Source organism: Pelodiscus sinensis, chromosome 4 (assembly GCF_052426305.1).
Source record: "Pelodiscus sinensis isolate ZL-2025 chromosome 4, ASM5242630v1, whole genome shotgun sequence".
Taxonomy (NCBI): Eukaryota; Metazoa; Chordata; order Testudines; family Trionychidae; genus Pelodiscus; species Pelodiscus sinensis.
The window spans coordinates 128751002-128766763 of record NC_143055.1 but is presented as its reverse complement, the minus strand read 5'-3'; the positions used below and the strand labels follow the sequence as shown (position 1 = coordinate 128766763).

General features: G+C 43.5%; 1 protein-coding gene across 2 annotated transcripts; it reads right to left on the bottom strand.

Annotated features, from left to right (window-relative positions):
* Positions 1 to 493: 493 nt before the first annotated feature.
* On the bottom strand, positions 494 to 15120 carry LOC102444570 (protein FAM47E-like). Of its 2 annotated transcripts, none has more exons than XM_006133885.5 (8): positions 14411 to 15120; positions 13065 to 13443; positions 10978 to 11138; positions 9182 to 9338; positions 7833 to 8039; positions 5840 to 5992; positions 2418 to 2495; positions 494 to 1449 (listed from the first exon to the last, which is right to left on the bottom strand). In XM_006133885.5, the coding sequence occupies exons 2-8, from the start codon at positions 13428 to 13430 to the stop codon at positions 1318 to 1320; spliced, it is 1254 nt and encodes a 417-aa protein (XP_006133947.3). In that variant the 5' UTR covers positions 13431 to 13443; positions 14411 to 15120; the 3' UTR covers positions 494 to 1317. The 2 variants fall into 2 exon arrangements, with proteins under 2 accessions (XP_006133947.3, XP_006133948.3); XM_006133886.5 differs by having other exon boundaries at positions 9182 to 9335.
* Positions 15121 to 15762: the final 642 nt, after the last annotated feature.

The window sequence follows — 15762 nt, the reverse complement described above, 5'->3', positions numbered from 1 at the left end:
CACTATTGACATCAGTGACCTTTTGGGTGCATGGTAATTCTGAAAGTCACACCACCTATTTGGGGGCTAAAATATGGGCGCAGGAACTTGGAGCATTTTATTGTGCGTGAGGGGCATGGATTTTCTGGAAATGGGGACCACCATGGCATCTAAGATTGATTGTCCCCACAGCCAACATTATGTTTGTCGGTGAGCAGGAAAAACAGTGCTGACAAGGGTGGAGGAAGAAGTGGTAAAAGTCCTGTGAGGGAATTCAAGTGGTTCTTACTGCAAGTGTCATAGCCCAAGGCTGGTGCTACACAGACAGAGGAGAGCTCATGCTCTCTGGGGGCATAAAACCACACCCAGAATACTATGACCAATAAATAAGAGTTAGAAGGAGGCACAAATTTGGTTTCAATGAACAGGACAGTCCCAGAAGACATGAAAAAAGCCCACGCTTACTAGGCTATTTCCACATCACTCACTAGAAGCCCCATACTTGTGCCATACAGAGTGTATTCCACTTGGGGAATGGTATAAGCCATACTGCCAAGCGCTCAAAGGGGGGTTTTGTCTAAAGATAAACCTTTTCTGGTGTTGTCTTGGTATGAGAAGCTCTCTCTCTTAGGGGTTCCCTAGACTGGTAATCATTTATGCACGTAAAGAAATAATTGAGTTGTTGGATTGCAAGCTCCCTAGGAAAAGGACAACTTCTTTATGCTCTATACAGCATTAAGAATGGCAGTTAACAAGTAACACACCATATCCTGATTCTTAACCAACTGCAGTACAGTAGAGCCAGCCTGAAATCTCTAGGGGTGCGTCTACACAGCACCCTAAACTCTAAATAAGATATGCAATTTGCACTGCGCAAATTGCGTATCTTATTTCGAATCTATTTCAAAATAGCTTATTTTGAAATTTGGCCCGTCTACACAGCACCACATTTCTAAACGATGCCCTGTTTTGAGCCATCCCTTATCCCTTGTGCAATAAGGTTTACAGGGATAGCAAAATAGCGCATCCGCTATTTCAAAAAATATTTTAAAATAATGGGCACGTTCCTTGGATGCGGGGTAGCTATTTCGGGATTCCTCAGGAAGACATACCCTAGAATGTAACAGAGCGTCCCAGCCAGCCTTTACAATGGATGAGCAGACAGGACAGCTGGCATATGTCTTGAATTTATTAATTCAAGTAGTTCTCTTTAAACTATATTTGACTATAACATTTTCTAAAACAAGGAAACACTCAAACTCTCTTTGAGATTACTATTATTGGAGCTTCCTGGAGCAGTTTCACTAGTACTTGTGTTTCCTGTGAATAAGGTCTGTGTTAATTAACAATTGTGGAGGAAGAACCTTCTCTGATCCCTTCAGGTTTCTTCAGAGATTCTTTCTTGAAGCCCTTTGAAGTCCACTCTTGTGCTCTGTTAGCATCCTGGGCAGCCAGCATCTGCAGAAGAAACTAAAACAAAAGATATATATATGTACAATTACTAGCAATGCACTTAAATGGCTGTTGAATACAAACATGTTTTAAAGAAACTGCAGGGGATCAGGAAATCAGTGTGATTAGTGTTGACATATAGATTTTTTTTTAATGAAAGCAATTTTAAACCTGATGGAATTGTGCCAGAAAGCACTCAATAATGGGATTTTCTGTATACGCACAATTGCTATACAGGTAATAACAGAAATGCAAGCTTCCCTTACACTTACACCTTTTAGAAATCCTGTCACCAGCTATGCCAGTTACACCTCCAACCCAGCAATTAACAGCAGGGTGTAAACACAATTTTCCTGCGCAGTGTGTATTTTCTCTTCATTTTCTTAGTGAGAACTGCTTTATCCAAGCTGTGTTAACTGCTCTGGGGATGATGCTATTAGCAGTCTGGCTATGTGGAGTAGAATAAACTTACATCAGCATTTTGAATATGGCCCTCAAGCTAAGAGCACTGTTCCTGGCTTGTTTGAATAGAACCAACCCACACTGGAGCATGGTACCCAGATATGCTATACCTCATTGTGTGGCTGGAACCCATACATTACAGGTCTACTCAAATTTGAAAGCCCCAGGGCCCACAATGATATTCACAGCACATGCCGAGGGCCGCAACTTAAGAGTAGTTGCATATACATGTAAATAGATATCAGATATATGCAAATATCTTCTTTCACGCTGATGGGCATGAATACAAAGATTAAGGCAAGACTACACAACACACAGGCCCCATTTAAGTCAGTTCTGCTGATGTTAATAAAATGCAATATTTACCCGATTTCCACCCATATGACAGCACATTTAATGAACAATGACAGTGTTTGAACAGAGTTGCAGCAAGCACAGCTCTGATTCCTGAATGTACAGACCTAGAGCACCACGGCCCAGGCTGTTGATCATGTAGACCGGCTGCTACGCAATCATTGACTTACTGCAGGCTTCCGGTAGCCTTTCCTTTCGAGGAATTCCTGAAAAGCCCGTGTTCCATGGAGCTGCATGAATTCTGCATCCTAAGAGAGTTTCCAAAGTAGACATGAGCAGCTTCATATTCAGGGAAAGCTTAAAATAAGCCCATGAAACTTACATTTATTTACTCACTCAGGGTACGTCTACACAGCAGCGTTATTTTGGAATAACTAATGTTATTCCGAAATAACAAAATGTGTGTCTACACTTCAATCCTTTATTTCAAAATAATGTCGAGCTGGAGGACTTCTTACTCCGACTCATGATAACCCTAATTTCACGAGGAGCAAGGGAAGTTCAAGGATGAGTATTCTTCCTTCAGCTTCCTGCTGGGTAGCCAGCGCCAAAAGCTGAGTTCAGCTATTTCACTTTAAGCTACGCAACTGATGTAGCTGAAGTGGCTTAGCTTAATTTGACTTTAGCCCTGCTGAGTAGACGTAAAGGTGGTGGGACTACAAAGGGGGTTTCTGTTAAATTCTCACCTGTACCACAAGTGCCATTTAAGCTAATTAAGATTCCAAATGGTTAACTGATTTCTAATTTGCTGCTTTTACAGAGATCTGGTTACTTCACAATGCTGAATTGTGATTAAAAAAAAATAGATCCCAAAGGTTAATTTATGGTCACCTAGTTTGACCTTCAGTATAACACAGGCCATATAACTCATCCGGGAATTCTTACAGTAGAGGAAGTTATTCTTCCTTACACTGTAAGAGAACACTATTGAACTCAGTAACTTGTAGCTGAACTGTATCTTGTTTTTCGATAAATGCCTTGTCAAATCAAGGGTCAACAGATTTTCAGATGAAGCAGACACCCCATCCTGCTCCTAAGACAGGATCTTTTTCAAATCTCTCTTTCTCTGGGCTTTACCTTTGTTGTTATCTTAGACCAGAGATGGAGAGCCTATGGCCCATGGGTTGAATCCAGCCCCCAGCTTCTCTTGGTCAGGCCTGCAGCGGGGTTTGGGGCTTCCCTTCTCCCCCATAGTACTGCGACCCCGGCACTAGTCTCCTTGCCTTGCTCCCCTCCCTACCCCAAGTGATGGAGAAGTGATGGGCCAGCTAAGGTGGGGGGAAGCTGAGAGCTGTGCCGTGGGCTGGATCAAGGGAAACTGCAGCTGGATTTGGCCCCGTGTGGCTGGTGGGAGCCCCAGCCCTCTTGAGCGTGACAGTGCATTTTTAGTCTTTTTTTGTTTGTTTGTGTCTCCGGAACCAGGCCAGAGAGGGTAGGGCTTGGGGTTTTTTTTGGGGGGGTGGGGAGAATTGGCTTCTCAGTGGTGTGTGACCCCCAAACAATTGGCTGTCTCCACTGACTTTCTGATTTTTTCCTTGCAGGATTACTCTGTTTCTGACCTTAGTGCTCTATCTCAGAGTTATTCAGACCCTCCTAACTCCTGGTTTGGTGCTAGCAGAACCCATCTGGTCTGACATCCAGGTGAGTCCAAGACGCCCTTTGAATCTCTATGACAGGTCCTAGAATCTGATGCTCTCTGACAGCTCTAAAGTAGAACACTATGAAACGGCTACTTATTCCCTGTCATTCAGCACGCCAAGATTGTATAACAATCATTGCTTTAAAAACCTGGCTCCCTGTCCCTCAAACTGAGACTTTGCTAAACTCTTGAATTTTACTTCACTTCACTGCCCTCTAGTGGGCCAGGAGTATCTTTCCTATTCCTTAAACACGAATCTTGGGAGTGGGGTGTACCCACAAAAGCTCATGATTCCATCTACATGTTTTGTTAGTCTTTAAGGTGCTACTAGAACATTTGTTGTTTCTTAAGTTTTTCCAGCCAAGGACTAACTCAGCTACCCCCTGAAGCTTCCTGACATGTTAGTAGCTCTTTGACACTCATTTGCTAGAACAAAATACAGTGATTACAGAATGAGCCCCTCTGCTGTTCACTGCCATTCTGATACGAACACTCGGCCTTTTGTTGCACTTCATCGTAGCATTTTTTATGACTTGTTGTAACCCACACACCTAGTGGGTGTGGTTCAGGGTCCCACCTAGTGGCACTGAGACCACTGACAAAGAGAAAGACTGAGTCTGCTCTACAGCCTTAGCTGAAAGCCAGCTGGCTTTTAGCACATGCACTATGCTCTAGAGCTCCCAGGTTTGGTTCCTCCTGTCAGTGTTATGTCACCTCATCCCCTAAAGTCTGTGGCTACATCTACACTGGCCCCTTTTTCAGAAGGGGCATGCTAATTTTCAACTTCAGAATAGGGAAATCCGCGGGGGATTTAAATATCCCCCGCGGGATTTAAATAAAGATGTCCGCCACTTTTTTTCCGGCTTGGGGAAAAGCCGGAAAAAAGCGTCTAGACTGGCCCGATCCTCCGGAATAAAGCCCTATTCCGGAGGATCTCTTATTCCTACTTCAATTCCTTCAAAGTAGGAATAAGAGATCCTCCGGAATAGGGCTTTATTCCAGAGGATCGGGCCAGTCTAGATGCTTTTTTCCGGCTTTTCCCCAAGCCGGAAAAAAAGCGGCGGACATCTTTATTTAAATCCCGTGGGGGATATTTAAATCTCCCGCGGATTTCCCTATTCTGAAGTTGAAAATTAGCATGCCCCTTCCGAAAAAGGGGCCAGTGTAGATGTAGCCTGTAAGTAGGGCTGTCTGTTTATACCAGTGATGGATCTGAGCCCTTGTTTATAAGGGTGGATATAATGCAGCCAAATGCAAGTGCTTTCTAAGCTGATGTTTCATGTGCTTGCTCCCTCCCAGAGGATGAATTTTTGCCAAGTTGGAAAGTGTTTGGTTGATCTACTTATTTACTGAAGCAAAACACTCTCACCTGCATTAAAAAGTCACTGAAAATCCTTCAGAGTAAATGCTGGTTTGTTGTGTGTATCTGCCTTTTAGAGTCACTGCCCACACAGAGGCCCTGCTGGGCCACCATTTCGTGTGGGCTAAATTAACAGCCATGGCTGGGCCACAACTAACAGTAGGGTTATAATATAACAGTAGGGTGTTTCTCAACCTTTTTTTTAGACAGTACCCCTTAAAAACATAAGTACCCCCAGTATCTACAGTTTTCAGACACAATTTTTTTCTACCGTTGCAACACATTTGTTTAAACAACTTAATCGTAGTCGGGCGGGCAATGAAATTTGGGTGTAAAAAGTACAAAAATAATAAAACGCTGTAAAACTTAAAACACAAATTCAATTTTCTCCAAATTTCTGTTGTGTTGATGTATCCCCCAGACTCCTCTCGAGTATCCCTAAAAGGACTTGTACTACTGGTTGAGAAACACTGATATAAACCACTCCCCACACTGTGACTATGTCAGACAGCATATGGTGTGTGGGCATATTCCAGGTAGTTCGTTAACTCCGTTGAGAACTATACCACAGTGTCCAGGGGTGCTTGCAGTACCTTTGCACTAAGCTGGTTTCTTAAATTCTGAAAGGTATCAACTGTTGCATTTGGATCCTCTAAAGGTTCATTTGCTCTTTGTTTTCTCCATGTTTTTGGTTCAAGGTACCAGGCGCCATATCTGATCTTCTCCCGTTTTGGTTGGGATGGGTCCTATAAAAAGATCATTGGTAATACTCACTAGCCATGTTAGCGTTTGCCTTTCCTCCCACTACATGCTATGTGAACCACTGCTTTTTTTCTGGGTGAAATGTCAGACCTGATGAACGGATGGGAGGACAGAATATAGCTGATTATGTCTCCCATTGGTCTCTACAGCAGGTATCCTATCCCTGCTATAAGTATAAATCTTTCATTAGTTATCTTCCATAATTATCAGTTCTCATTGATTTTTTTTTGTATTACATATAGCATTAAGCAAGGATCCATACAAGACAGAAATCCTCTCACAGGAACTTTTTCTCTTCATCTCAAGCAACAACTGCTTAGCTCTCATCTCAAACATGCTAATTTTATTTGTGGATGACCTGAGATGTCCTAGAGGATCACAGCTCTGGAGTAATTGCCCTAGAGAATGTCTTTCCATCATCTTCTTCTTACTATATATTTTAGAAATGTGCATCTGTCTGCGTGTCCGTCTGTCCATGAGTCTGTTTATTCAAGAACTCCTCCTAAATGGTAAGAGCTAGGACCTCCCAATGTGGTAGGCAGCTTCTTCTGATCATAACTTAAAGCAAGGTCAGAGTTTGGTTGTGCCCGGAGAATGGGATGTGCCTGGAATGTGATTGTTTCTCATAAAATGGGAAGGGAGGGGACCGGTAGGAGGGGATTCTACTGTAGAATGACCAGTGGGAGGCAGAAAGGCGCCAGAGATTGGGACCTGGACAACTATAACTCCATTGGGCCAGCAGGGGGCAAGGATGGAGAAAGGGACAACTATTTACTATATATTTCAGAGAGTTGATCTGTTTGTGTTTGTGTCTGTCACAACAGACAGGCACCCCTCCCACGGCTGTGTTTGTTGCAGCTGAGGTGAGAGAAGGCTGGAGTTGTCCTCTCTCCCAGGGCAGCCTGCATCCTGAGCCCCTCCTCCCTACCCCCACCCCAGAGCAATGATTTAAATGAAGAAAAACAAAATTTGAGTTAAGGACCGCAGCAATGCTGGGTAAGTCTTCTAACTAGTCTCTAAAGCAAAACCAGCTACAATTTTGGAGAAGCAGTAGCCTCTCCATTGCTATGTTTGTGATCTGCTATCTGGCCCAACTTTGCTCTCTTCCCAAAAATCGTCAATGTCACTTCCTCTTCAGGTTTGACACACGTGCTCTGTGGTTAAGAGATAATATTTCGTCCCAAGTTTTAAATGATTAAAATGAAAGCATATAGCAAAAAGAGCCACAAACAGGAGGGGTAAGAATTTGTAAGTTAAAAGGCAGTTCTCCACATGCTCCCCAGGCTGTCAGTTACACCAGCATAGATACAAGAGTTGAAGTTTAAGAGAGTCCAAGAACTAAACCACGTCGCACCCCCTCTGAATTTGACCCATTGTGTGGGAGCCTGCAATTCTGGACCTGATCCAAATCTCACTGAGCTCAACTACAGTCTTTCAATTAACACCAGCGGGCTTCAGATCAGGAACTTTATTCAAGCAAAACTTCTGAGCATCAGTGGCAGGTTGGCCAGTAAAGGGACAGGATGGCTAGGCCCTAAATGATGTTCCCAGTTCCCATCTTCACTTGTTCTAGTGTTTTACCTCAGGCAAAAAAAAAAAAAAAAAAAAAAAAGGGTACACAAATATTCAAAACAGACAGAGATTTTAAGTGCTTTGATTTTTGGTGCCCACCTTCAAACACCTAGAGGAATCTTTTTTTCAGAAGGCGGGTACTCAGCATTTCTTGAAAACCAGGTTGCTTTAAAGGATCAAGCTGGGCACCCAAAAATCCAGGCTCCTAACGTAATTAGAAATATCTGAAAGTGTAGGTTCAGGCCTTTTTACCTTGGCAAGGCATGGGTGGCATCTGGTGTGAAGAGGACTCTTGACAGCAGTCGATGGAGGTGAAACACTCACATACTTTCTCAGTTCTGCTGGTACATTGTGTAGTTCCACAACATGGATGGGCACAGAAAGCACTGGCTTGCTTTCATATCTAGTGTCAAACAAGCTCAGAATGGTGGCTTCGTCTACCTTGTATTTTTCGCCTTCCTTTAAATTAAATTTAAAAATTTTAAATTGTAATGAAATTGTCTATTTCCTAGAATTGGAAGGGACCTTGAAAGGTCATTGAGTCTAGTCCCCTACCTTCACAGCAGGACCATGTACCATCCCTGATAAATTCTTGCCCCAAACAGTCTCTTGAAGGATTGAGCTCATAACCCTGGGTTTAGCAGGACAATGCGCAAACCACTGAGCTAATCTTTTCTCCCCATTAGCTGGTGTAAGAGTAGGAGAAAGCAGCTTCTCGAACAGTCATTCTGGTTTGGCTAGCCCACAACTTGTATCCCCAGACCTCATCTTCCTTACGCTAGCCAGGGTACCTTTCTTGTGTCACAACTGATTTCTGCTAATTCTATTAATTTGTACATATTTAACATGTGGTTTTCATAGCAATCGATAGGCACATGTAAAGTTGACTTAACAGCAATATGAATTGGTGAACTAATGTTGATCAAATAAATGGATTCAACTCCAGAATGGAGCAGTGTACTTGTCAGATTTCATATAACTATGTCCACCCAGCAGGGAAATGCTTTGATTAAACTTAGGGTATGTCTACACTTGCACCCTCTTTCAAGAGAGGGATGCAAATGAAGCCAGGATTTAAATATCCCGCGCTTCATTTGCATATTCGTGTTATGGCGCTATTTCGAAATAACAGACGCTGTTATGACGCGGTTATTTCAAGAGAAAACCCTTCTCTCTAAATTACCCTTGTTCCTCATACAATGAGGTTTACCAGTTATTTCGAGAGAAGGGTTTACAGCGTCTGTTATTTTGAAATAGCGCTATAATGCGAATATGCAAATGAAGCGCAGGATATTTAAATCCCGGCTTCATTTGCAATTTCGAATGTCTTCATTTGCATCCCTCTCTCGAAAGAGGGTGCAAGTGTAGACATACCCAAATTGACTTGACAGTATTCCAAAATAAGCTATTCTTTGTTTCGTTGCATTCCAAGTGATTGAATTCAGTTTTCCCCCCAAACATTCCTGTAAATTAGGGTGAACATTTTCAGACCCGCATCCAAAGTTGTATTTAGGTTGCCAAGCCTGGAGAGCCTTAGGTTCAGTCTTGATCATTGCATTTCTGGAATGAGTGTGTGGAGTTTTACAGGTTCTTTTACTTACCAGAGAAGCCACCCAGTCACAAAACTCCTTAGTCACTCGCCTTACATTTTCATCTAGCAGAGGACTGTAGCTCAGACTGGCTTTCTTTTCTCTTGCTGCTACCTCTTTCTTGGACAGGTAGGTGTACTGTGCATTCTTGCCTTTGGCCTTCTTGCTGCTTAAGATATTAATGTTATATAATAAAACCTAAAATGTCTTTGATTAGCAAAAACAAGACTTGGTAATAAAGGACACGGTGCAGTCACAACTACAGACGACCACATAACATTTGTGGTTATCTTGTTTTGGATCACAGATGGTTCAGTTTATTTCCCAATGACTTGCATTCTTGAGACTAAATAGCACAGGGTACGTCTAGACTACAAGCCTCTTTCGAAAGAAAGCGTCTAGACTGCAACCTCTTCTTTTGAAAAAGTGAGCCACTTTTTCGAAAGCGAGCACCCAGGTAATCTGGATGCTCTCTTTTGAAAAAGCTCTGTTTGCATTCAAGAATGCCTTTTTTTGAAAGAGCACTTTCGAAAAAAAGGCATTCTTCCTCGTGAAATGAGGAGTACCGCCGTCGAAAGAAAATCCGTGTTCTTTCGATTTAATTTCGAAAGAACGCAGCTGTAGTCTAGACGCAGGTGAAGTTTTTTCGAAAAAAGGCTACTTTTTTCGAAAAAACCCTGCAGTCTAGACACAGTCACAGTGTTTTCATGCATTAACCTTTCACCTCTAGAGGACATGATCCAAATTGGGAAGCCACTTATCCTCCATCTAGTGAGAAAGTCTCAAGTTTTGAAGGCCAGGCTTATGTTCAGATCTCATTTTTCTGGGGAAAAAAAAGTAATCCGGATAAAAACAAGCAACCCTTCAAACTGGCAAATTATACATGATGGTCACTACATTTTACTAACGCTGTTACTCTCACCCTCCCTTACCTGCTTGTTGAACCACTACTTATAGCTTCCCGTGATTTATAGTCTCTCCTTATGGTTTTGTACAACACCTAGCACAATGTGATCACCGTCTTGGGAGAGGCCTCAGGCCAGGACTACCAAATGCATTCTAGGGCATCGATTTACAATCAGTATTACCCAAAGGATTCAAATAAGGGTATTTTGTGATAAATACAGTCCTTTTGGTACCGGATTTTGTTAAAAAGATTGGCCCACAATTTTTTTTTCAGGAAAAGATACAAAATGATTTTCAGAACACTGAGCACCTCAAGCTATATTACATTGGTCCAAATGACTCCCAAACTATTGTATAAAGGTTACGAATATGGAAAGGAATGTGACAACTATCCTTTTCTACAGAGGAAAATACCAGGTTTACCGCAGCAGGGGGACTAAGTGTCGGGATTAAGATATACTTGAAGAGGAGAGTCTTGTCAGGAAACTTTCTTGTGCTATGCACCAAGTTCTGTGCTGATGTTTGTCCCATGAAACAGCTCTGACTTTCTCAGGGTTACTTGGGGCAGAAAATACACCGGTGTTTGGCCCTACATGGTACCATTACCATATCACATTTGTAAACAGACACTTTAAAAGTCATGATTTGGCCAAGTTTGTTCTCCACCTCTCTGGGAAACATGTGATCCCATAGCCACAACCTGGCCCAGCCCTTCCGCATGACTGTAAAACATGCTCTCGGACAGGCAAGACCCTCTTAAGGTGATTAGACACAGAGTATAGTATACACTCAACATTAGAAACAGAGGAGAGAGATTGGACTTGAACTGGACCCAGGCCTAGCAACAGAAGGTGGATCCAGGCAGCCGTGGGGCTGCGTACACGGTCCTGTCCTGTACTCACAGTGCTGATGGCTTGGAAGACATTTCTTTACTTTCCCCTTCCTCCTCCTGCTGGGGCTGAAGTTTCTGAGGAGTGTGGCTCTCCCCGTCACAGTCCTTGTATCCAGCTTCATTATTCACGTGCATCTCAGGGTCCAGAATGGCCACAACCTCCTCGAAAAGCTGAGAGCCAAACCAGAACAGAACACGGCATTCACACCAGTGCAGTTCCCGTGGAGTCTACATAAGGGGGCACATTACAAACAGTGCACCTGGACAGCATAGCAAGGGCCAGATGAAATCAGCCCTACTGTCCATTTAGTATTCTCTCCTGTCTCACACACCAGATGCCTCAGAGGAAGATTCAAGAAACCCCTAATTTGACAGATAATCTGCCCTCATGAAGGACTCATTCAGTCCCTAATAATTAGAGATGGGTGTCATACCTGAAGCACAGGGTTTTATATACCTTCCCAAACCTGGTTTAGCATTAACTAATGTATCTCTGGATAGATATCCATGTAAAAGTCCAGCTCTTGGCCTGAACTGTATACAGCAGCAAGGAGTTCCCCCAGTCTACTTATACATGATGTGAAAGATTTTTCTTTCATTGGTTTTGAAGTTCCTGCCTTCAATTTCACCAGAAGTACTTTTTTCACAACCTAAGGACAGAGGTAGAGTCTACACTGACTTAGGATCTTGCTGATCAGACCCAAGATTTCCCATTTGCCCCTCAAAATGTCTAAGGATTCTCCTGCTATATACATTGGACAAACATCTCAGACACTTCGCCAAAGGATTAATGCCCACAAAACAGATATCAGACAAGATCACAAAGAAAAAACAGTTTCTTGCCATTTTAACCAGAAAGGACACTCTCTCAATGACTTAACCACCTGCATTCTGCTACAAAGACCTTTTACATCTGCACTTGAAAGGGAATCTTCTGAACTGTCATTCATGTTAAAATTCGACACTCTCCAAAGAGGAATGAACAAACACTTGAACTATCTTACCCATTACCAAGATAGCTTCCCCAATTATCACCTCTAATACCATTAACTCACAAACATCCCACTCTCCCCACCTCTAATATCATCAATTCACAGACACTTACCTTCCTTCCTTCCTCCCCCCCCCCCCCGCATCCCCCTCCTGTTCTGAAATGTGATTTGTCCTTTTCATATGTGTTCATTTTTTTTAATTGTATCCTTTGGTATATATGGTTGTGACAATTTTCTTCCACTATTTGATCTGAGGAAGTGGGTCTGGCCCACGAAAGCTCATCATCTAATAAACCATCTTGTTAGTCTTTAAAGTGCTACATTGTCTTGCATTTTGCTTAAGGATTCTCCTGACACACTAAATACTCTTTCCTAGTGGTCTTGCTGCTTCTTAACCTCACCCCAGTATTTTGTTCCCTCATAGCATTTTGCCCTGAGGAGGCATGTACTTGCCATGAATTCGTCTCTCTCATTCCCTTCCCCCAGCACAAGACTAACCCTTGGCCTTTGCCTGGTCCTTCCCTCTCCAGATGACCATGCTAACTCTGAGCTCTGTTACCAGAAGCTCCCTCCCCTAACCAGAGGTATAACTGTGTGCATGAGGCAGGGAATGGGCAGGGATACAGCCAGGCTGGGGGAAGATGGGGCTGTTCAAGAGACAGGCTGCAAAAGATCGGGGGTTGGATTAGGTCAGGACTTGCGCAGGTGTCCGGGTCAAACTCTTATCTCTTTAATTTTAAACACAGACACTGACCTCATGGAACATCTGATGCCAGGCAATAACATTGCTGGCTACACACTCTGCCTGAATATGACCCCGTGTGCTGTTTGACTTCTAAAGCAGCCCTTTTAAAACAATGCTTCGCCCTCTTCCGTTTTGACAAATGAATGGGGGCAGGATCACTGACTGCAAACAATGCGACAAAACTCAACAATGGTAGTAAACCTGTGACCGATGCCAGTTCAGATCTCTGGCTGTGTTTCCGATCATTCACCTTGCCACGATGAGTCATATAGTCTGTAGATTTTCTGTTTAAGGAACAGGGTTCTTTTTCTATTTAAAACTTGTCTGAAAGAAGAACAGTGACAGCCATGGGGACTTTACCTCTGGAGGGACACTGTCTTCCAGATGAGGGTAGAGAGCTAGAGGGTGTTGGCTCAGGCAGTATTCTGTCTGTGCAATGAGATCCCTCCTGGCTTTCTGCAACGGACTGAGCTTTGAAGGGCTGACTTGGATTTTGGTGCATTTTTTCCTTCCCTTGTTCCGGGCCATGCGTGTAGCATCAGATGTGAGATTACCCAGCACAATTGGTGCAGGCCCCTTTGTGCCACAAAGGATGATGTTGCCCGTAGGCGGTGGGAAACCACTCCTGAAATCATCCAGGCCCCTTTTCAAGAATCTCCAGCGCTGGCTGTTAAGGGAATCGGAGAACCTCCGTTTGTCGCGTTCTTGGAAGTACTTAGATGGCATTTCCTCCTGGTATCTGAAAGCAAACACTTCTGGTCAGTGCTTGATGGAATGCAGATGTTAATGAAACACATGAACACCATTGGAGTCTCTCCAGTGTTCTTCTTTGCTGTGCTGTTAAGCATTTCAATTCCTAATCATAGAACCATAGAACTGGAAGAGACCTCAGAAGGTCATCAAGTCCATCCCCCTGCTCTAGGCAGGACCAATCCCAACTAAATCAACCCGGCCAGGGCTTTGTCAAGCCGAGACTTAAATACCTCTAGGGATGGAGACTCCACTACTTCCCTAGGTAACCCATTCCAGTGCTTCACTACCCTCCTAGTGAAATAGTTTTTCCTAATATCCAACCTGGACCTTTCCCACCACAACTTGAGCCCATTGCTCCTTGTTCTGCCATCTGTCACTACTGAGAACAGCCTCTCTCCATCCTCTTTGGAACCTCCCTTCAGGAAGTTGAAGGCTGCTATCAAATCCCCCCTCACTCTTCGCTTCTGCAGACTAAACGGACCCAAGTCCCTCAGCCTCTCCTCATAGGTCATATGCTCCAGCCCCCTAATCATTTTGGTTGGACCATCACTTATTTCTTCTATGTCCCCTGAATTCTCTTTTCTTCTCATTTTAACAGTTCAAAACTATCCATGGGTAATAGTGACCCAAATTCTGTTCACCTTACTTACTATTCACTGGTTTCGGGGAGAGGGAGGGGGAGGAGGGAGGAAGACTACCTGCATGACTGAATAGTAGTCTTATTTCAAACAGATGCTACCAGCTCTATAGCATGATCCTCATCTGCCAACGCCTAGAAGATCTATCATACAGATTACATATAATCTAGATTTTTAATAAAGCGTCCAGGTAACATGCAATTTACTCTGAGCATCAGACAGCTAAATTTCAATGGCATGTTAAATAATTAGTTAGGATACCGTGGTATTTGTAAGCTGACAGTGAGCTGAAACTGCGAACATCAAAATACATACCTGAAGTGCTCCAAAACTCAGGACAAAATTCTCACATCCAAGATGGCCTCTAGCTCGGTCACTGATGCAGGGACAGGATTTATAAAATGCTCCCCCTTCAATGACAGTGCAAATAAGTGGGTAGCTATGGTTTTAAAAATACAGACGCTTGCAGTGTTGCTTCAGGGCAAGCAGGGACAAGGGATAAGCTTCCAGCCACATCTTGCACAGCGCAGGCATGTTTGGAGCTGGTTGTTATGGAAACCAAATCCCATAGACTCACAACGAAGTCCTCTCTTTCTCTCTCGCACACACATACACAGAATTGATGAACAGTTTGTTGTGAAATGCATCTTCAGAATTAAAAGCCAATTGGATTGCATCACCTCAGCCGAGTCCTCGCGCATGAAGTGTTATCGTTAAACACTTGACTCAAAGGGCTTCTCTAATGTTTACACAATGAAATAACGCACTGCCTCCGTGATGATTCGCCTCGCACATTTATGATAAATTGTCTTCAATATTGTTCTGCACAAGTGGGGGAAATGCTCATTTAACGAATAAATAGAATAATTTCTGACCCAGTAACTATTAAGGAAATGACTTAAAAGGGAAAATGCATGGATTTAAATGGAACTACTTGTATAAGTAAGGACTGTCCTGTGAGCAAGTGCCAGTCAAGCCCAAAGGGCACAGGAAGTTGGTAGTAGGCCACATCTTGCTAGTTCTTGACCACTGTAACTCCTCTTGTATATAGACGCATGATGTTCAAGTGACCTATATAATTAAATATAAGCATGTACCTATTCCAAACACGCAGATTAAAGGTGTTCTCTCTCTCTTGTGCACGTGTATAGAGTGGAACATTAGAGTCCAAAGAGGTACATGCTACAAACACACAGGCGAAAGGTGCTGCAGACAGGGCCGGTCCTAACCAATTGGTGGCCCCGGGCAATTGCCCGGCTCACGCCTAGAGTTGCCACGTGGTTTAAAAAAAATACTAGACACAAATTTTTCAAGAAAGCAAAAAAAAAAAAAAAAAAAAAAGGAGGGGGGAGTTGGGGGAGTAACCTGGGGAGAAGATTTGGGATAAATTATTCCATTTATCCCCACATGCACAGTGGGGATTTTGCATTTGTGTATCACTGCATAAAGTTACGGCCCACACTGTCACTTACCCGCAAGCTACTGCTGCCTGCCTATGGTAATACAGTACAGGTTAGACCTCCCTGGTCCGCTACCCTTAGGACCTGCGCGGAATTTGCCACTCCAGGGGGGGTCAGGCCTTCCAGCTCCACACAAAGCAGCAGCTGCTCCTGAGGGGGCCGCCTGGTCCCATGCAAGGCATCAGCTTTTCCTGGGTCTCCCTGCCC